Below are 20,580 nucleotides of genomic sequence, written 5' to 3'. Positions count from 1 at the left end.
GCTACCAGCATGAGTTTGCCCAAACTGTGGGAGGCAGTGGAAGACAGGAGTGCCTGGCGTGCTCTGGTCCAGGGCGTCACGAAGAGGCGGACACGACTAAACGACTAAACAACAACAACAATGCTGATGGTCAGCAAAAGAGGTTGAAAGACTCTCTCAAGGCAAATCTTTAAAAATGTAGTATAAACGCTGACAACTGGGAAACACTGGCCTGCGAGCGCTCCAGTTGGAGAACAGCCTTTACCAAAGGTGTCACGAGGTTTGAAGACACTCGAACTCAGGACGCAAGGGAGAAACGCGCTAAGAGGAAGGCACGCTTGGCAAATCCACACCGTGATGGACTCCCACCCAGAAACCAATGTCCCCACTATGAAAGGACGTGTGGGTCCAGAATTGGCCTCCACAGTCACTTACGGACTCACTGTTAAAATTGTGTTTCTGGGAGACAATCTTACTCAGCTACGAGTGATCACCAAAAAGAAGATATAAAGAAATGTTGATGCATAGACAAGTATGAAGCAATCCAGCAACTAGGATATTAGGTGGCAAAGAAGGTGCCTTGAAATTCACTATGGGGAAAACTCATAATAATAATAATAATAATAATAATAATAATAATAATAATATTCAGTGAGGCTTCCTGCAAAGATTCGCAGAGCTTGCTGCCTCCACGTAAGATGCCAGTGAATGCGCCATTCCCGGCTTAATCCCAAAAGTCTGCCAAGGGAAGAGTGTTTTCATTGGTCTCTGCCATGAGAGCACAGGCAGTTGGGGGAGCCACCACTCTGGAGCCACCACCGACAAGGCCCCGCTTTTGGTTGTAGCTGTTTGGCTCTTGCCTCTTGAATTTCCTCACCTGTTCACAAGTGAGTTAGAGGTGCTGGCAGGGGCTGTTGTATAGGAAACCAAGGCCCATTTTAACAGGCTGTCCACCCTCTTCTCCCCCCAACCCGATACCCTCCAGAAACCGTGGCCATTCTGTTCCAGACCAGTTGGCGCGTCAAATTCCCCTACGACCTCCCGGAACTTCTCTCCTATGCCATCTTGGGGTGAGTACCGGAATAACAAGAATGTACATAGTAAAAGTATAATGATATTAAATGGTGTTTATGGTGTGTTTCTGCTCTGTACGGTGTGTACTGTGTGTATTGTCTAAGGTAAATTGTTGTATAACAAAGGTTATATTTAAAAAAAGAAATTGAGTGGACGTCGCTAGGTTTTGCCTCTACGTCCTCCCCGGACACCTGGGTCCCTTGTGTTTCTGTTTCCCTCCGTCCAGCATCCTCTGTGGCGGCATCTCCTGTCTCTTCCTCTTCTGCCACCGGAACATTCTCGACTTTCTCCAGAACCGGCTGAGAATGAAACGTTTTATGGCGAACAAGTAAGGCTCTCCCCATACCCTCGCCCCCGAATTCTTGTTTGCTGTTTGAGACAGAGAGGGGTGGGTGGTCGAAATCAGGGAAGAGCCTTGCGCCACGCAGAACAGCTCAGAGCTCAAGGAGTGGGGAGAAAATTTCATTTTCTCAAATTTCCTTTTCCCAAACCCAGCCACTGTTGGGCCACTGTGAGAACAGGATTCTAGATATTTAAAACGAAAGCAGGGAATCCTGAGATAATGGGTTATTTGGGGGGTGCCTCCTTCTCCACCCTTTTAATGTCTGGTGTTTTGTTATATTTTTAATATTTTGTTGGAAGCAGCCCAGAGTGGCTGGGGAAACCCAACCAGATGAGTGGAGTATTATTATTATTATTATTATTATTATTATTATTATTATTATTATTCGGCTGTGGAACCCCTTGCCCCCCCCCCCAGAAGACAACATCTAAACAGAACCAACCCACATAGTGTCTCTTCTCTCTGCAGCAAAATTTTGTACGCTGGGTTCGTCTCCCTGCTGCTATCGAGTATCACATTCCCCCATGGTTCCGGGCAATATATTGGCTCAAAAGTAAGTGTGCAAACTCTTGCGACAGAGGGGTTGTACCCTCCCCTCTTTGCTCAGCCATCTGGTTTTATTTTATTATTTTATTAGATTTATCTAAGAATTATAATAAAAAAAAGAACTCAAAGCAGTTCGGAAGATCAAATGCAAGATTAAAAGCACAATGTTGTTGTTGTTTAGTCGTTTAGTCATGTCCGCCTCTTCGTGACCCCCTGGACCAGAGAATGCCAGGCACTCCTGTCTTCCACTGCCTCCCGCAGTTTGGTCAAACTCATGCTGGTCCCTTCGAGAACACTGTCCCACCATCTTGTCCTCTGTCGCCCCCTTCTCCTTGGGCCCTCCATCTTTCCCAACATCAGGGTCTTTTCCAGGGAGTCTTCTCTTCTCGTGAGGTGGCCAAAGTCTTGGAGCCTCAGCTTCAGGATCCGTCCTTCCAGTGAGCACTCAGGGCTGGTTTCCTTCAGAATTGAGAGGTTGGATCTCCTTGCAGTCCATGGGACTCTCCAGAGTCTCCTCCAGCACCAGAATTCAAAAGCATCCATTCTTCGGCCATCAGCCTTCTTGATGGTCCAGCTCTCACTTCCATACATCACTACTGGGAAAACCAGAGCTTTAACTATACGGACCTTTGTTGGCAAGGTGATGTCTCTGCTTTTTAAGATGCTGTCTAGGTTTGCCATCACCTTTCTCCCAAGGAGCAGGGGTCTTTTAATTTCGTGGCTGCTGTCACCATCTGCAGTGATCATGGAGCCCAAGAAAGTCAAATCTCTCACTGCCTCCATTTCTTCCCCTTCTATTTGCCAGGAGGTGATGGGCCCAGTGGCCATGATCTTCGTTTTTTTGATGTTGAGCTTCAGACCATGTTTTGCGCTCTCCTCTTTCACCCTCAGTAAAAGGTTCTTTAATTAAAAGCATAATAGTAATAACCAATTGAGGGTTGGGGGACTAGATTAGTGTTTGCGGTTCCAGTTCTCAGCCCCTTTTGGATGAGGCCTTTCCAGCCATCTTTGGAACTCCCTGCCAATTGACACAAGGGAAGAGCCTCGATGGTGCTCTTTTCACTGCCTGCAAACAACACCTTGGAAGGGTTTTTAAATCATTGGAGACTTTTTAAGCAGGCATTGGTCGGGGATTCTTCAGCTGCGACTCCTTCATTGCAGGGGGTCAGGCTGGATGACCCTCGGGGACCCCCTGCACCGAGTTTTCTGCTCTTCTGCCTTGGTGAAGATTTGACGTTTTCATCCCCCAAAAGTTTTTGATTTGAGTTTCTACTGAAATGAGGCAGCATTTTAATGCTGTATTTTAATCTTGTTTTTAAGTTGATTTTTAATCAATTGTTTTTATACCTGGTGTTAGCCGCCCTGAGCCTAGCCTTGGCTGGGGAGGGTGGGGTATAAATAAAAATTATTATTATTATTATTATTATTATTATTATTATTATTATTATTATTTCTTTTTCCTCTCTCAAGCTCTCCATGAAGCAACTTCTGGAGACCTTCTTCAACAACCTGACCTGGGGTCTTGAGGAGGCCCCCCTGGGCAGCAACAGCACCCTCCTGCCCCCCAACCAGACCCACGATTTCAGCTGGCTGCAGTGGACCCACCCAGCTCTCTCCTCCCTCGAGATGGTCTCCTTCTTTCTCATTGCTAAGGTGGGGGTCTTGCCTGGGGGTGGCAAGAGGGGGTGGACCGTGGGGAAGGGGCTGCCCCCTTGGCAGAATCCCCTTTGCGTATGCCATTCTGGAAGGGGGTTTTCGCCCACAAACACTTAAGCCATGGGGAGTTTGTGTGTGCCTGTGTTAAATTATTGTAACAGCATCGGGAGGGGGTCAGTTTGGATGATATCCAGGTGTCCCTTATAGCCCTGTGAGTCTGTATTAAGGACCAGTGGCAGGTTTCGGGCCGTGTGGGCAGTTCCTATGCATAGGGCACCAAGCTGGGGTAAATAATAATAATAATAATAATAATAATAATAATAATAATAATACCTATATTTATATGGGTACCTACTGAGAAGATAGGGACATGGGTGGCACTGTGGTCTAAACCACAGAGCTTAGGACTTGCTGATCAGAAGGTCAGCAGTTCGAATCCTCGCAATGACGGGGTGAGCTCCCGTTGCTCGGTCCCTGCTCCTGCCCACCTAGCAGTTCGAAAGCACCTCAAAGTGCAAGTAGATAAATAGGTACCGCTCCGGTGGGAAGGTAAACGGCATTTCCATGCGCTGCTTTGGTTCGCCAGAAGCGGCTTAGTCATGCTGGCCACATGACCCGGAAGCTGTATGCCGGCTCCCTCGGCCACTAAAGCAAGATGAGCGCCGCAACCCCAGAGTCGTCCACGACTGGACCTAATGGTCAGGGGTCCCTTTACCTTTACATTACTGAGAAGATTCATACAAAAGCAACCGTACCAAAATGAATTATTGTGAATGTAAAAAAATATGGGGGGGGGGGCCAATTTTTGTGCTAACTCAAGGCGACATATTACCAAAGTCCACCCCTGCAAGGATGCTTAATATAAGGTTACCAGATGTCCCCGTTTCCCGGGGACAGTCTCCAGATTTACAAATCAGGCCCCATACAAAATCCATTGAAGTTGAAAAGTGTCCCTGGATTCATTGGGAAAAAAATAATCTGGTAAATTTAGCTTAATATGTAGGGTGGTCCATGCATGCAGCCCACCAGAACCCTTTTGGTGGCCCTTGGAAACATTCAAGAAAAAAACTTAAAGCCTTCACAAATAACTTTTGTGTCACGCGCAGTTAATGAAAGCGTGCACATTTGTCCGTGTGTTAAAATTCTTTAATAATTAAATTGATTGCGTGTTCAGTCGTATATACCGTATTTCTCGCTCTATAAGACGCACCAGACCACAAGACGCACCTCGTTTTTGGAGGAGGAAAACAAGAAAAAAAAAATTCTGAATCTCAGAAGCCAGAACAGCAAGAGGGATAGCTGCACAGTGAAAGCAGCAATCCCTCTTGCTGTTCTGGCTTCTGGGATAGCTGCGCAGCCTCCATTCGCCCCATAAGACGCTCACACATTTCCCCTTACTTTTTAGGAGGGAAAAAGTGAGTCTTATAGAGCAAAAAATACAGTATTTCGTTAAATCTATTAATTGTGTGTTCAGGTGTATATATTAAATAAAATCCATCAATTGTATGTATTGCACAGTATGAAAAACACAGCAAACGCTTTAATTTCCGATACAGAAATTTAACTCGGGAGTGTGGCCTGCGGGTTCTGCATTCAAGTATTCCCGCAGCCCGCTCATTACAAAACATAGCTGTCAACTTTTCCCTTTTCTTGCGAGGAATCCTATTCGGAACAAGATAATTTCCCTTTAAAAAAGGAAAACGTTGACAACTATGGTACAGAACGTTGTGCCGCCCTGACCTAGTGGAAGAGGCCGCCGAACGGCTCAGACCAAGATAACAAACGGCCTTAGCTGGCCCGTTTTGTACTGCCATTTACATGTCCAAAGTGGTGGCTCTGTTGCCATGGAGACAAATGGGTGAGTCTTTTCCTAACTCACCTGGTTGAAGGCTACGTCGTGACGCAGAGCTTTCCGGCTGATGATGGACACAATCCCAGGTGTGCCTTCCTGATGCAGCAACGCGGACCTCAGTCTCCTTGACTCGTGCCCTCCTTCCTTGCCCAAACATCGTTCCGACGACCCTCTCACTGGTGCCCCCCTCTTCCTCAACAGTTCTTCATGGTGCTTTTGGCTACGACCATGGTCATCCCGGCGGGATTTTTCCTCCCTGTCTTCGTTTATGGTAAGAACCTCGCTGCAGAGGCGTAGGAAGGTCAGGTGTTACCCAGTGAAGAAAATTTATTGTCAAACCACCCCGTACATTGATATTGATATATATGTGTATGTATGTATTGCCTGCAAAAATAGTTTTATGTTACAGTGGTGCCTCGCAAGACGAAAAGAATCCGTTCCGCGAGTCTCTTTGTCTAGCGGTTTTTTCGTCTTGCGAAGCAACCCTATTAGCGGCTTAGCGGATTAGCGCTATTAGCGGCTTAGCGGCTATTAGTGGCAAAGTGGCTATTAGCGGCTTAGCGGCTTAGAAAAAGGGGGGGAAAGCGGGGAAAAACCGCAAGACTTTTAGGGAAGCCCATAGGGAAATTCGTCTTGCGAAGCGCCTCCAAAACGGAAAACCCTTTCGTCTAGCGGGTTTTTCGTCTTGCGAGGCATTCGTCTTGCGGGGCACCACTGTATTTCATATTTTCTTACAAAGGAATGTGGATTATGTGCCTCTGATAACAAGGAGGTGACTGTGGACAGATCCTTAAATCTACAGGATGGATTGTGTTTCGATTGTGTTTCACTGAATTGGAATTTCAGCCTTCACGACATATGAAAACAGCCAAGTACAGTGGACACGCGGGTTGCAATTTAGTGCCTCTGTGCATGCGCAAAGCACAATTTGGCGTTTCAGCGCATGCGCGACTGCCGAAACCCAGAAGTAACCCGTTCCGGTACTTCCAGGTTTCGGCGGTCCGTAACCTGAAAAAACGCAACTTGAAGCGCATGTAACCCCAGGTATGACTGTAAACAGCTATTTTTGTGAAGGAGGGTCAAGATATTAACCGATATGCATGAAATTTCTAATATAGTGTAATGGTTCTAGGGGTTGCTCGTGCGTAAATCGGCGCCACACCTGGCTGGGTTGCCTGAGTCAACCTTTTTCCGTCCGGACAGCCACTCGCCCGTGGCTGTCTCAATCGCTGGCAGAATCCGTCAGTGGGCGTTTCTTGAACTTCTTCCAGCAAAGAAGTTCTTTGACGCCTAGTCTCCGCCTACTCTCCCTGCACGGAAACCTTCTGCGCAGGGAGGGCGTGGGCAGCGGAGGACCTGTGCTCTCCCCGCTGGTCTCCGGCGAGGAGACATGGGACCGCCTTGCCGATTCCCCCATCTGCCCCCCTTCTCCACTAGTGTTACGCTGATTTCCTTCCCCAGAAGATGGGCTGCTTCTCTCCCTCCCGGGACGCTCTCCGGAATCCCTCTGGAGCCCCCTCTCTCCCTCTGGCTCCGATGGCAGTTCCCTGACGTATACCTCGGGTTAACGTCGCTTTAGGTAGAGCGTTTTCTGGTTGCACTCCGCTGTGACCTGGAAGTAATGGAACGCTTTACTTCTGGGTTTCGCCGCTCGCGCATGGGCAGATGCTCAAAATGACCTCATGCGTATGTGCAGAAGCAACAAGTTGTGATCCGCGCACGTGCAGAGGCACAGATGCGGGTTGCGTTCAGTTCAGGATGCGAACGGGGCTCCGGAACGGATCCCGTTCGCGTCCAGAGGTAACACTGTATAATCCCTAATGTCGTAAGATAAGACCCTTGGAGCAGGCGTTTTTTTTAAAAAAATGTTTTTTATGAACCGCCCCAGTAGGGCAGTAATTGTTCCTTTTTGACACCTCCCTCCATGATGGAACCCGGAGTGCTTCGTCCCCCCTTCCTACGCCCCTGCCTCCCCGCTCCTTTACCAGGGAACCCAGGTGTCCGGGCTGGAGAGCTGGGACCCCTTTGGCCTAATGGCCTATGCTGACGTTCTTATGTTCCAGCAGTGATCCTGTCCGCCTCTTCTGCCAACAGGAGCTGCCCTCGGCCGGCTGTACGGCGAAGTCATGGCCAAGATTTTCCCGGACGGCATCGTCTCCGAAGGGATCCACATGCGGATCGTGCCCGCTGGCTACGCCCTGGCAGGTGAGGCCCCAATTGCTCTCCCACCGGCCCCTTCTGTCCTCTGCCGAGCTAGTGGCGGGCAGTTCCGCCGGCCCTGCGCTAGGAAATGTCTCTCCCTTGCAGGCGCGGCGGCATACTCCGGGGCCGTGACCCAGACCCTCTCCACCGCCCTGTTGACCTTTGAGCTGACGGGCCAGATGTCCCACATCCTGCCTGTCTTGGTGGCCGTGCTGAGCGCCAACGCCATCAGCCAGCGCTCGCAGCCTTCCTTCTTCGATGGCATCATCAGCGTCAAGAAGCTTCCTTTCCTGCCCAAGCTGGCTGTGGGCAAGAGTGGGTAAGGACATAAATAGAACATGCTGGATCAGACCAGCATTCTAGTCCATGTGAGTGCCTGGAGGCGGTTGGAGGATGGATGGCGGCTAACAGATTGAGGTTGAATCCTGACAAGACAGAAGTACTGTTTTGGGGGGACAGGAGGTGGGCAGGTGTGGGGGTCTCTCTGGTCCTGAATGGGGCAACTGTGCCCCTGAACGACCAGATGCGCAGCCTGGGAGTCATTCTGGACTCACTGCTGTCCATGGAGGCGCAGGTCAATTCTGTGTCCAGGGCAGCTGTCTACCAGCTCCATCTGGTTCGCAGGATGAGACCCTCCCTGCCTGCAGAATGTCTAGCCAGAGTGGCGCATGCTCTGGTTATCTCCCGCTTGGACTACTGCAATGTGCTCTACGTGGGGCTGCCTTTGAAGGTGACCCGGAAACTGCAATTAATCCAGAATGCGGCAGCCAGACTGGGGACTGGGAGACCACATGACACTAGTCTTGAAAGACCTCCATTGGCTCCCAGTGCGTTTCCGAGCACAATTCAAAGTGTTGGCGCTGAAAGCCTTAAACGGCCTCGGTCCTGTAGACCTGAAGGAGCGTCTCCATCCCCATCGTTCTACCTGGACACTGAGGTGCAGCTCCAAGGGCCCACAGGGCACTAAAGGCTCAGAGCTTCAGAACCAGACCCACATAGAGCGCATTGCAGTAGTCCAGCTTTGAGGAGCCTTGGAGAAGCAGAATGTGACTCAGAAAGTGGATGGAGGGGGGTTTTCCTTCACCCCAAACCCTCCAACCCACCTTTTTACTCCCTCCTTTTCTCCCCCAGAGGCCACGACATCTACGCCGAAGACTTTATGGTGACCGATCTCAAATACCTGTCCCAGGAGAGTAAATACAAAGACCTTCACAGGCTGCTCAGGATCTCCACCCTCAAGCAGTTCCCCTTGGTGGACTCTCAAGGTAAACCGTCTCTCGTTCTTCAGTACCAGCTTTCCTTTAACAACAATCTGCGGAACTCCCCGCCACTTGACTCTTCGCTCGTACGCTTTCTGTCACCTGCTAAAAGCATTTTTTATTTAGACAAGACTGTGGACGTGTGTTTTGATCTGTTTTCGTTTCTTTTCTGATTTTTTAATCTTTCGAGTATTTTGTACAGGGGCATCTTGGTTCTCAAACTTAATCTGTCCCGGAAGTCCGTTCCAAAACCAAAGCGTTCCAAAACCGAGGCGCGCTTTCTCATAGAAGATAATGCAAAACGGATTTATCCGTTCAGGACTTTTAAAAACAACCCCTAAAACAGCCATTTGACATGAATTTTACTATCTAACGAAAAGCAGTAATCAATGTACTGCAGTCACACAACCAATCAGTAGCTGAACTAGGTTCCACACAGTCATGAAAACGAAAACAAAAGAGCCTCATAAACTAAAAATGCAACATAAATAGCAAAAAGAGACAGACCTCAGTGTAACACTCAAAACAGAAGTCTGGCACTCAAATCGGAGCACGTTCGGCTTCCGAAAAAGTTCGCAAACGGGAACACTTACTTCCAGGTTTGCAGTGTTTGAGTACCAAAGCGTTTGAGTACCAAGGTACCAGTGGATTGTGCTTTTTACTGTTTTAGTATCTTTGCAAACCGCTTTGAGGCTTTCCCTACCCGATCAAGCAGTAAATACTGTATTTTTTGCCCTATAGGACGCACCGGCCCATAGGACGCACCTAGTTTTGGAGGGGGGAAATAAAGGGAAAAAAATATTTTTCCCCCCCCAGGTGCGGGGCTGGGGCGGGGGAAGCCCGAGCTTCCCCCGACCCCAGCCCCCAAAACAGGCAGCTCTCCGCAAGCCTTGGGAGACCATCGCGATTTCCCACCCGGGCTCCCACTGCTTGCGGATATCTGCCTGAAGCCCAAACCAGGTTGAGGAACAGCGGAAAGGCGTGCTGCTTCTCCCCGCCGCCACCCTCCAAACCAGGTTGGGGAACCAAAGCCTGGGGCGCGCTGTGCAGCCCGCCCCAGGCTCCTGCGGGCTCTCTAGGCTTGCGGATAGCTTCCTGAAGCCTGGAGAGCATGAGGGGTTGGTGCGCACCGACCCCTCTCGCTCTCCAGGCTTCAGCGAAAGCCTGCATTCACCCCATAGGATGCACACACATTTCCCCTTCATTTTGGGAGGGGGAAAAGGTGCGTCCTATAGGGCGAAAAATACGGTACATTTTACAGAACATATATAAGTATTTTTAATCTAATTCATAAAACTTACACACTGCTTGGTTGCTTGGTTGGTTGGTTTTTTAAATAGATATTTATTAAGGTTTTATGTAATAACAATTCAACAAAACAGTAAAAAAAAAAGACATTATACAATAACACAATCCAACAAACCAGAAAAGTACAATAAAAAACATAAGAAAACACTAAGAAAAAACCAAAAAACAAAGAAAATCTAGTTTCTTACTTATTATCTTTATACCCCTCTTTCCTGACTTCCTCACATCTCCCTTTTCTGTGTTCCCCTTTACACAATCAAATTCAGCAATTCATTGCCCTCTTTCAACTCTTATTCAATATCATACATTTCAACCCATTATGTCTCCTATTTTTCTTTTCCTTTTAAATCCATTTTTGCATATTCTTTAAAGCTTATTCCCTTATATCATTTTGTTTAATTTCAACATAATTTTACTCTGGTCTTTCCGCCCTTTTCCTTAAGAACATTTTTGCATATTCCTTTTAACTATGTCACTGATGCTATATTAACTTTATATCCAACATCATTTTAACATTCAAACATTTTACAATGTTTTTGAAGATAATCTTTGAACTTTTTCCAGTCCTCTTCCATCGACTCTTCACCCAGGTCTCGGATTCTGCCGGTCATTTCTGCCAATTCCATATAGTCTATCACTTGCATCTGCCATTCTTCCAGAGTGGGTAAATCTTGTGTCTTCCAATACTTTGCGATGAGTATTCTTGCTGCAGTTGTTGCATACATAAAGAATGTTCTATCTTTCTTTGGCACCAATTGGCCGACAATGCCCAGGAGAAAGGCCTCTGGTTTCTTCAGGAAGGTATATTTAAATACCTTTTTTAGTTCATTATAGATCATTTCCCAGAAAGCCTTAATCCTTGGGCACGTAATTTTGGTTGGTTGGTTTTTAAATCCCCCCAATAAACAGCAAATGTGCTGTTCAGCTGCTTCGAACTAGAACTCCCATGGGAGTTATAGTACGGAACAGCTGGAGGGCGCCAGGCTGGAGGCGGCAAGTCCTTCGTTGTGAGGCCAGATCCTCTAACTGGGAGAAGAGGCCCCCAACCCCCCTTCTCTTTCTCTCCCCTCCTCAAAGAGTCTCGCGTCTTGTTGGGGTCCATTCGGAGGAAGCATCTCTCCAAGCTTCTGTCGGCCCACCTTGGCCCAGAGAAGAGATTCCAGTACATTCTCAGCCGGTCGGACCAGGCGGACCCAAACCAAAACGAACCGGGTAAGAGCTTCTGCTGGCTTGCGTTAGGGAGGAGGGCAGAAGAGGGTCCAGGATTCATGAGCCGCATTGCAAGAGATCAGACAACCGTATTTTTGGCTCTATAAGACTCACTTTTCCCCTCCTAAAAAGTAAGGGGAAATGTGTTTGCGTCTTATGGAGCGAATGCAGGCTGTGCAGCTGTCACAGAAGCCAGAACAGCAAGAGGGATCGCTGCTTTCGCTGCGCAGAGATCCCTCTTGCTGTTCTGGCTTCTGGGATTCAGAATATTTTTTTCTTATTTTCCTCCTCCAAAAACTAGGTGTGTCTTGTGGTCTGGTGCGTCTTATAGAGCGAAAAATACGGTATTTTAAACTGCAGAACAGAAAATTTTATTTAAAAATTTATGTAAAAAAATAGGATAAAAAATAAACTTCTCCAAAGTAAAGCCCTTTCTTTGCTTCTTACGCAGACTCGCCCAAGGAAACGGAGAATGGGCCGTGCGATGCCCAGGAAAGTTGGACAGAAGAGATTGTGGAGGGAGAGGCAGAGGAGGAGAAAAAGGTGGGAGGCAGCTGGACCTGTGGAGGCAGAGAGATCCCTCTTCCCCTGTTTAGCCTTGTCTTAGAATCATAGTTATAGAACTCTATGGAAGGGACCCCAGGGGTCATCCAGCCCAACCCACCGCAATGGCTTTTTTCTGATTTCAGCCCTCCAAGGCTGTTTCCAAGAGCACCGATTCTCTCACCCCGCGAGAAGAGCATGGGCAACATCGCCACATGGTATGTTAGGCGCTGAGACGGCAGGGTGCTTGCGGCGGGGAGAGGGGACCACAAGGAGGGCCAGGGAGGAGGCTGGGGGTCCAGGACTCCTGGGTCCCTTGAGCAGAGAGGTTAATTCCTTGGGGCTGGTGGGAGCTGTGGTTTACATCCTTTGCCCTTTAAAATGTTTTTTTTTGGGGGGGCTATTGGGTTGTTTTTCTTTTTACAGTTGTAATAAATAAAAATCTGCCCTTCTTCCCTTATGGGGGACACAAGAGCCCTTATAGAGTCCTTTGTAGGTTCTCCACCGGTCAGAGAAAATAACAGAGGCCAACCAGAGAATATTGAGAAGCAAAGCAGTTCGTAAGCCTGATCTTTATTGAACTGTTGCAACAGGGTGCCCCCTTCACACATAGGAGAAGGAGGGGGACCCAGAACTCAGGTGTGTCCACCCTTATATAGACATTTTAAATTGCCCACCCTGGAGTCCAAGACCACCCCTAGAAACCTCAGACATACATCACAGAAGAGACAATCTACAACAGAAATTTGAGTGCCTTGTTTACCTCCTGTCTGGCAGGTCACCTGTTAATGGTCACTTGACTGGATACCCTGGGGAGCCTGGCCAGTCTTTTGTAATGACAAATACTTAGTTCCTGAACCAGGTCACAGGCTCACGCTATTCATACACAGACAGACACACCCTTAAGACAGGATTTGTGAAGGAAAAGACAATTGGGAGGCTTTTCCATTTGTATATTCAATAAAGAGGAGGAGGAGGAGGAGGAGGAGGAAGAGGGTGTCCTGCGTGCCTAGATCCTGGATCTATTTATTTATTTCCTTGTTAATTAAAATATTTGTATACCAGCATCACAGAGAAAATATCAAAGCGCTTTACAGCAATAAAACCATAACCAAGCCCTTAAAAGAGTTGCAAACAGGTATCAGTTAAACCATTGCAGAAGTATTCACTTATATACTTCCTCGCCTGGTAGAATTTATTTAGCGCTTGACTGTCGAAACCCTCCAAGCAGTTTGCAACAGGAACAAACGAGAGGGTTGTTAATAATAATAACAATTAACGAAACGATTGAAAACACCAGCAGTTCGCTCTGAGCACGGCAGCGTTTCAAATATCTGGGTAGGCTGCAGTCTTAACGTCCTACCCAAGGGCCAGTGGAAAATGCAAAAGTATTCAGCAGGCACTGAAGGCGCCTCCGGCCGAATCTCCAGTGGCGGAGAGTTCCGCCGGGCTGGGCCAGAAAAAAAGCTTGTTGTTGCACAACACGGAGGTGTTGGCTTGTGGAACTCCCCGCCACATGGTGGCCGCTGTCTCGGAGTGCTTTTGGAAGTGGGACCCCAGATTTATTGCCTTTTACAGTCTATGGGGGGCTTCCGAGAATGAGCCAGCTGGGGGAAACGGGAATCTGGGCAAGATGGAGCCGCGCTCAGTCCATTCCCTGCCTCTTTTTATCCCCATGGCGGACGCAGGTTGAGGAATGGGAATGCCGGCAGCTCCAGGAAACCCTCCGCCTGGCCGACGTGCCCATCGACCCGGCTCCTTATCGCCTCTTGGAGAAGGAAACGCTCTACCAGGTCAGTCCTCCAAGGCCCCTTCATCCTTCATTCCTTCAGGAAGTGAAGAAACAGGACCTTCTGGCCCACAAACTCACTGATCTCCCCCGGCCATATTCTTATTTCAATGGGAAATGGGGCGCATTGCAGAATGTCTGTTTTATATACATCATTTACACAATGGGCCCCAACTTCCGGGATTCTCCTGTCGGCCAATCAGGTTGCGGATTCACTTCCACCTGGAGCTGGATTGGGTGGCTCCTGTGGACCAATCAGACTGCTGCATTCTGGATCCTATTGTTCTAGGACCAATCAGACTGCTGCATTCTGAATCCTATTGTTCTAGGGCCAATCAGACTGCTGCCTTTCAGATCCTATTGTTCTAGGGCCAATCAGACTGCTGCATTCTGGATCCTATTGTTCTAGGACCAATCAGACTGCTGCATTCTGGATCCTATTGTTCTAGGGCCAATCAGACTGCTGCATTCTGAATCCTATTGTTCTAGGGCCAATCAGACTGCTGCATTTTAGATCCTATTCAACTCAGTACATAAGATCTCAGGAGAGCAACGAAAATTCACAGGGATGATTCACACCCTGGCCGGCACTTTCTTGATCTTCTGCTCTCGGGCAGAAGATATATAGAAGCATGATTAGTCGCACCAACCGGGTAAAGAACGGCTTCTGTCCCTGGGCTGTTAAGCTGCTGAATGAAAAGATAACAACAGGGCAACTGACTTTCAGGTTTGGTGGGTGCGCATCAGTAAACGAGGGGAATTAAAACTAAGAGAGCTGAGTGGGGGGGGGGGGTGATTGAGTAATCTCACTGTATACAAGCTGTAAAGTAAAGGTAAAGAGACCCCTGACCATTAGGTCCAGTCGTGGCCGACTCTGGGGTTGCGGCGCTCATCTCGCTTTACTGGCACAGGGAGCCGGCGTACAGCTTCCGGGTCCTGTGGCCAGCAGGACTAAGCCGCTTCTGGCGAACCAGAGCAATGCATGGAAACGCCGTTTACCTTCCCACCGGAGCGGTACCTCTTTATCTACTTGCACTTTGACATGCTTTCGAACTGCTAGGTTGGCAGGAGCAGGGACCGAGCAATGGGAGCTCAACCCATCGCGGGGATTCGAACCACCGACCTTCTGATCGGCAAGTCCTAGGCTCTGTGGTTTAACCCACAGCGCCACCCACGTCCCTTCATACAAGTTGTACAAGCGACAATAAAAGTATTTCAATTTCAATATTTTTTTGCCCCCCCCCCCCAGTGCTATGACCTCTTCAACCTCTTGGGTCTCCGCACAGCTTACGTGACCAACATGGGGCGCTTGGTTGGAGTGGTGAGTCTCAAGGAGGTATGTGTCTGTCCGGGTCGGAGGGTTCGCAGCAATACAGGACAGAGGATCCCGCTTACACTAGAGCAGGGGTCCCCAAACTAAGGACCGTGGGCCGGATAAGGCCCGAGGGACTCGTTTATTCGGCCCGTGGCGATGCCTGCTGCCACCGCCTGCTCTTACCAGCACTGCCCACTTCTGGGTCGGAGGAGCACCGGAAATACCTTGTGTTCATGTGCACTATTTGCGCATGCGCATGCGCAATGTTATTTCCAGTGCACATCTGGGTCGGAGGTGGCCAGTGCACATAGAATAGAATCATAGAATCATAGAGTTGGAAGAGACCCCAAGGGCCATCGAGTCCAACCCCCTGCCAAGCAGGAAACCCCATCAGAGCACTCCTGACATATGGTTGTCAAGCCTCTGCTTAAAGACCTCCAAAGAAGGAGACTCCACCACACTCCTTGGCAGCAAATTCCACTGTCGAACAGCTCTTACTGTCAGGAAGTTCTTCCTAATGTTTAGGTGGAATCTTCTTTCTTGTAGTTTGGAACCATTGCTCCGTGTCCGCTTCTCTGGAGCAGCAGAAAACAACCTTTCTCCCTCCTCTCTGTGACATCCTTTTATATATTTGAACATGGCTATCATATCACCCCTTAACCTCCTCTTCTCCAGGCTAAACATGCCCAGCTCCCTTAGCCGTTCCTCATAAGGCATCGTTTCCAGGCCTTTGACCATTTTGGTTGCCCTCCTCTGGACACGTTCCAGTTTGTCAGTGTCCTTCTTGAACTGTGGTGCCCAGAACTGGACACAGTACTCCAGGTGAGGTCTGACCAGAGCAGAATACAGTGGCACTATTACTTCCCTTGATCTAGATGCTATACTCCTATACTCCTGTATTTCAGTCAATTGTTTTATAGTGGTGTTAGCCGCCCTCAGCCCGGTGTTGGCTGGGGAGCGTGGGGTGTAAATAAAATTTAATAATAATAATAATAATAATAGGCCTCCCACAGCTACACCACAAAACACACAGGGGTAGCCAGAGAGCCAACTCTAACCTACAAGAAAGGAGGTTCTGTCCAAACTTCAGGAAGAACTTTCTGACAGCAAGAGCTGTTCAACAACGGACTCTGCTTCCTTGGAGGTTTTTAAGCAGAGGTTGAATGGCCTGCCGGTCAGGGATTCTTAAGCCGAGACTCCTGAATCACAGGGGGTTGGGATGGATGACCGCCAGGGTCCCTTCCACCCCTACAATTCTGATTCTAGGAGTTTTCAGAAGCAGGCAAGTGGGCATGCCTTCTTGAACTGGACACAGTACTCAGGTGAGGTCTGACCAGAGCAGAATAGAGTGGCACTATTACTTCCCTTGATCTAGATGCTATACTCCTATGGATGCAGCCCAGAATTGGATTGGCTTTTTTAGCTGCCGCGTCACACTGTTGGCTCATGTCAAGTTTGTGGTCAACCAAGACTCCTGGATCCTTTTCACATGTACTGCTCTCAAGCCAGGTGTGCACAAGCTATTTCCAGTGCTCCTCCGACCTGGAAGTGCGCCGAAATATTGTGTGCGCACATGTATAGGCGTTCGGCGCTGGAGACACCGGCCCGAGGTTAGGGTTAGGGCTGGAGGGGCGAGGACAGACCAAAGTTTTCCTCAGTCTCTCGTAACACAGGAATCCATCCCACGAATCTGAGCATTGGGAGGTTCAGAGCAGGTGAAAGAAATTTCCCCCAAACATCTCTCCAGTGAAAACAGGGATGTTGTATTCTGCAATAATATTTTTTAATATTATTACCCTGCCCACCCGGCTGGGTTTCCCCAGCCGCACTGGGTGGCTTCCAACATATATGAAAACGTAATGATCAAACATTTTTTAAAAACCACCTTCAGTTTTGGTGCTGACCTTGAAAGCCCTAAATGGCCTCGGTCCAGTATGTCTGAAGGAGTGTCTCCACCCCCATCATTCTGCCTGGACGCTGAGGTCCAGCTCTGAGGGCCTTCTGGCGGTTCCCTCCCTGCGAGAAGCAAAGCTACAGGGAACCAGGAAGAGGGCCTTCTCGGTGGTGGCGCCCGCCCTGTGGAACGCCCTCCCACCAGATGCCAAAGAGAAAAACAACTACCAGACTTTTAGAAGACATCTGAAGGCAGCCCTCTTTAGGGAAGCTTTTAATGTTTGATGTATTACAGTATTTTAATATTTTTTTGGAAGCCACCCAGAGTGGCTGGGGAAACCCAGCCAGATGGGTGGGGTATAAATAATAAATTATTATTATTATTATTATTATTATTATTATTATTATTGGTTGGATACCCCCATAGATACCCTCCAACATTTCTCTGATTTAAGCAGGGACCCGCTAAGGCAGGCATAGGCAGACTCGGCCTGCCAAGTGTTTTGGGACTACAACTCCCATCATCCCTAGCTAAGAGGGTCAGTGGTTATGGTTTTGATCTATGGGCTACTTTTAAAATGAGGCTGCATTTTAAATTGCATTTTAACCTGTATTTTAATTTTCCCCCTATTATGTTTTTATTGTAATTTTACTGGTGTTAGCCGCCCTGAGCCTAGCTCAGGGTGGGATATAAATAAAAATTTTTATTATTATTAATGGGAGTTGTAGTCTCGAAACATCTGGAGGGCCGATGTTTGCCCTAAGGAGAAGCAGGGCGTTCCAGGTTCAGATCAGAAGGCGAGACGGCTTCTGTAAATCTGGAAAATAGGGGCACTTAGGGGGAGTATCATGTCAAGAGGGTCGTGCAAAAATTAGCCCAACAGACCTGAATGCCAGAGATTCAGGACGGATGAAAACAGTGCAGTGTGGAACTGCGGAACTCCCTGCCACAAGGGTGGCCACTAACCTGAATGGCTTCAAAAGGGCAAATTCATGGAGGAGGCTATCTATTAATCTGTCGTTAGGGAGGGCTGGGGGATGCCTCCCTTTCTGAAGCCCTCAGGTGCTGAGTTTTTTTTTTTTGGGGGGGGGGGTCTTCTTGACTTCCTCTCTCGCTCTTTCCACAGCTCAAGGCCGCAGTCGAAGCGTGTGTCAAAGGCACCTTTGCCAGCCAGGCCACCCACCGCCAACGGCGGGATCCGCGCAGGCCTGATGACCAGGAGCAAAAACCATCAGGAGAGGATGAACCCAAGAGCCCCATGGCATAGGGCCATTTCTTGAGGGTGCCAATGTGGACCTGTCTCGCCGCAGCCGCCATTTATTTAACTCTGCTAACAGACAACAGATTTATTTCTGTTGTAAAAGCTATATATTCGCTTGCTTGCGAGAAGAAGCCCTGCCTGTGTATGCCGTGGTTTCATGGGGTTTTCAACTGCCCCGGCGGAAGGATCCCGGGAGTTGTAGTTCGGAAAGGTTTTTATTTTTACGTTGGAGATCCCTTAATTCCCTTCGGAAGAGGGAACAGATGTTTTAAGCTCGCTTGCGGCAAAGATGTGGCCCCACCGAATTCTCCGGGGTGAGACGAATCGTTCACAGCCGGACGTTCTGGGCTGGAGACGCAACACAATATGTCTTTTGTGTTCAGTGGGTCTTATTGTCAGTTTGGGAAGGGTCACCCACCCCACAGAACTTTCCCAGGCACCAGCTGAATACAGGATCATATCCCACCCTCCTGAACCAGAGTGAAAAAGGATGTTTGCAGGGCATCCCCAAATATCATAAACGCTACTGTGAAAGGCAAGAGAATAATAGAAGTCTTTTTTTTTTTACAAAAACACAACCTCACACGTTTATTATTTTTCCGACACCGAAATAAAAATGAAATGAAATAAAGGAGAATAATCCATGTCAGTCCATCGAATAAATAGTTCCACCCAGGTTTACATATAAAACAGCAACAGGGGAGGTGAAGGGGGAGAGGCACGGCGCCCACTGAGGATGACCTTCAAACCCCTCTTGACAAAGAAAACTGTAGCGTTGGGAGGGACCCTCAGAGGTCATCCATCCCAACCCCACTGCGAAGCAGGAGAAGGAGAGGGTCCGTCCTTCAGGACTTTGGGATCAGAAACCTTCCCATCTCTCCAACGATCCAGCAGCTTGAAATCTGCCCTCCTTCGTCTCCTGGGTTCTTCGATGTCGGTGGGCGCAGGAGCGGGGGGCAAAAGGGGGGGTTTCGGAAGGACACCCGGGTTCTTTGGAGAGGGGAGAAGGTCCGGGGTGTGTTTCGAAGGGAGGGAGTCGCTGGGAGGGGCTGCAGGATCCACGAGGCGGGGGTCTCCTGGGGGGAGTGGGGAGAGAGGGAGGGCAAAGGGAGTGGGCTGCCCGTCCGATTCAGGGGCATTTCCTCTCCACGCACTGTTTGCCCCCTTCCTCGTATTCCTGTTTGGAGATCCACATCTGCTGGAAGGTGCCCTGCGAACGAGAAGGAGAGGAAGGAGACGAGGAAACAAACCCAGGCGTCCGAGTCTTCCCTCCCAGGCCCCCAACCCAAAACTCAGAGACCCCTGAGCTACACACACCATCACCCAGTCCACGTCTTGGCTCCCGGTTCCCTAGACACTGAGCATAATAATAATAATAATAATAATAATAATAATAATAATAATAATAACAATAATAATTTTTATTTATACCCTGCCCTCAGGGTGCTAACACCAATAAAATCACAGTAAAAACATAATAGGGGGGAACCAATTTAAAATACAGGTTAAAATGCAATTTAAAATGCAGCCCCTATACGGGGTATCAAAGGAAGGGGGTGTTATGTATTCAGTGGGTCTGTGTTTCCCTGAGCTTGAGTCTCTGGACTAAGGATTCTGAGCTCCTGATTCAATACACGTTGTCCAATCACATTTCAGGATTTGGGCCTCTGCCATTGGCCCTTGAACTCCCGAGTTGTGATTTGCAGTTTGGAACTTTAGACAGCCAATCACGTCGGGAGTGGGAGTGGCCCAGGCTTTCGGAAATGTCCATGGACCATATCATGGGCGTAGCGTGTGGGGCAGCTGCCCCCTAACCTTAACCCTAACCCATGGACCATATGGAGCAGCTGAATCAGGTTCTCTCCCCCCGCCCACAAAGGCCCCACAATAGATGAAATGAGGGAGAAAGAAAGAGAGAATGAGGAAGGAAGGAAGGAAGGAAGGAAGGAAGGAAGGAAGGAAGGAAGGAAGGAAAGAAAGAAAGAAAGGAAGGAAGGAAGGAAGGAAGGAAGGAAGGAAGGAAAGAAAAAGCGAAAGGAAGGAAGGAAGGAAGGAAGGAAGGGGGAGAGAGAGAGAGAAAGGAAGGAAGGAAGGAAGGAAGGAAGGAAGGAAGGAAGGAAGGAAGGAAGAATAATAGTGATTAATGATATACAAAACTGCTGGTTTTGTTTCATTTCGAAAAATAAAATTTGATTCTACAGTCCATTGTTGTTTATATTCTGAATTAGATATATATGGAGGCACCAAAATCTTTTCAGTGCTTAGGGCCTCTGAAGGTCCTCCAGAGAACCCAGGAGTCCTGGCTCCCAGCCTCCCAGCCTCCCTCCCCCTTTACCCACCCTCCTCTTCC

The 20,580-nt window shown here is 48.6% G+C and overlaps 2 protein-coding genes across 3 annotated transcripts in view; one reads left to right on the top strand and one right to left on the bottom strand.

Annotated features, from left to right (window-relative positions):
• LOC310828791 (chloride channel protein ClC-Kb-like) overlaps positions 1-18,858 on the top strand; it is a 33,854-nt gene extending 14,996 nt beyond the window's left edge. For both annotated transcript variants that reach the window (XM_083706638.1, XM_083706637.1), the window contains 14 exons: positions 965-1,049; positions 1,280-1,381; positions 1,865-1,949; positions 3,413-3,595; positions 5,652-5,721; positions 7,545-7,655; positions 7,758-7,971; positions 8,784-8,917; positions 11,297-11,431; positions 11,880-11,971; positions 12,118-12,189; positions 13,660-13,764; positions 15,010-15,096; positions 18,096-18,858. In XM_083706638.1, coding sequence (XP_083562764.1) covers positions 965-1,049; positions 1,280-1,381; positions 1,865-1,949; positions 3,413-3,595; positions 5,652-5,721; positions 7,545-7,655; positions 7,758-7,971; positions 8,784-8,917; positions 11,297-11,431; positions 11,880-11,971; positions 12,118-12,189; positions 13,660-13,764; positions 15,010-15,096; positions 18,096-18,236 — 1,616 coding nt within the window. In that variant the 3' untranslated portion in view covers positions 18,237-18,858. The remainder of the gene's footprint in view (positions 1-964; positions 1,050-1,279; positions 1,382-1,864; positions 1,950-3,412; positions 3,596-5,651; positions 5,722-7,544; positions 7,656-7,757; positions 7,972-8,783; positions 8,918-11,296; positions 11,432-11,879; positions 11,972-12,117; positions 12,190-13,659; positions 13,765-15,009; positions 15,097-18,095) is intronic.
• Positions 18,859-19,180: 322 nt separating this feature from the next.
• Positions 19,181-20,580, bottom strand: part of ACTL6B (actin like 6B) — a 32,043-nt gene continuing 30,643 nt past the window's right edge. Inside the window, exon 14 of the mRNA XM_083706900.1 lies at positions 19,181-19,440. Within this exon, the coding sequence (XP_083563026.1) occupies positions 19,360-19,440 (81 nt within the window). The 3' untranslated portion in view covers positions 19,181-19,359. The remainder of the gene's footprint in view (positions 19,441-20,580) is intronic.

Source organism: Podarcis gaigeae (assembly GCF_964106915.1).
Source record: "Podarcis gaigeae genome assembly, chromosome: 13".
In the NCBI taxonomy this organism is placed as follows: Eukaryota; Metazoa; Chordata; class Lepidosauria; order Squamata; family Lacertidae; genus Podarcis; species Podarcis gaigeae.
Note: the sequence above shows the minus strand (reverse complement) of the source record. Positions and strands in the feature narration are given on the sequence as shown.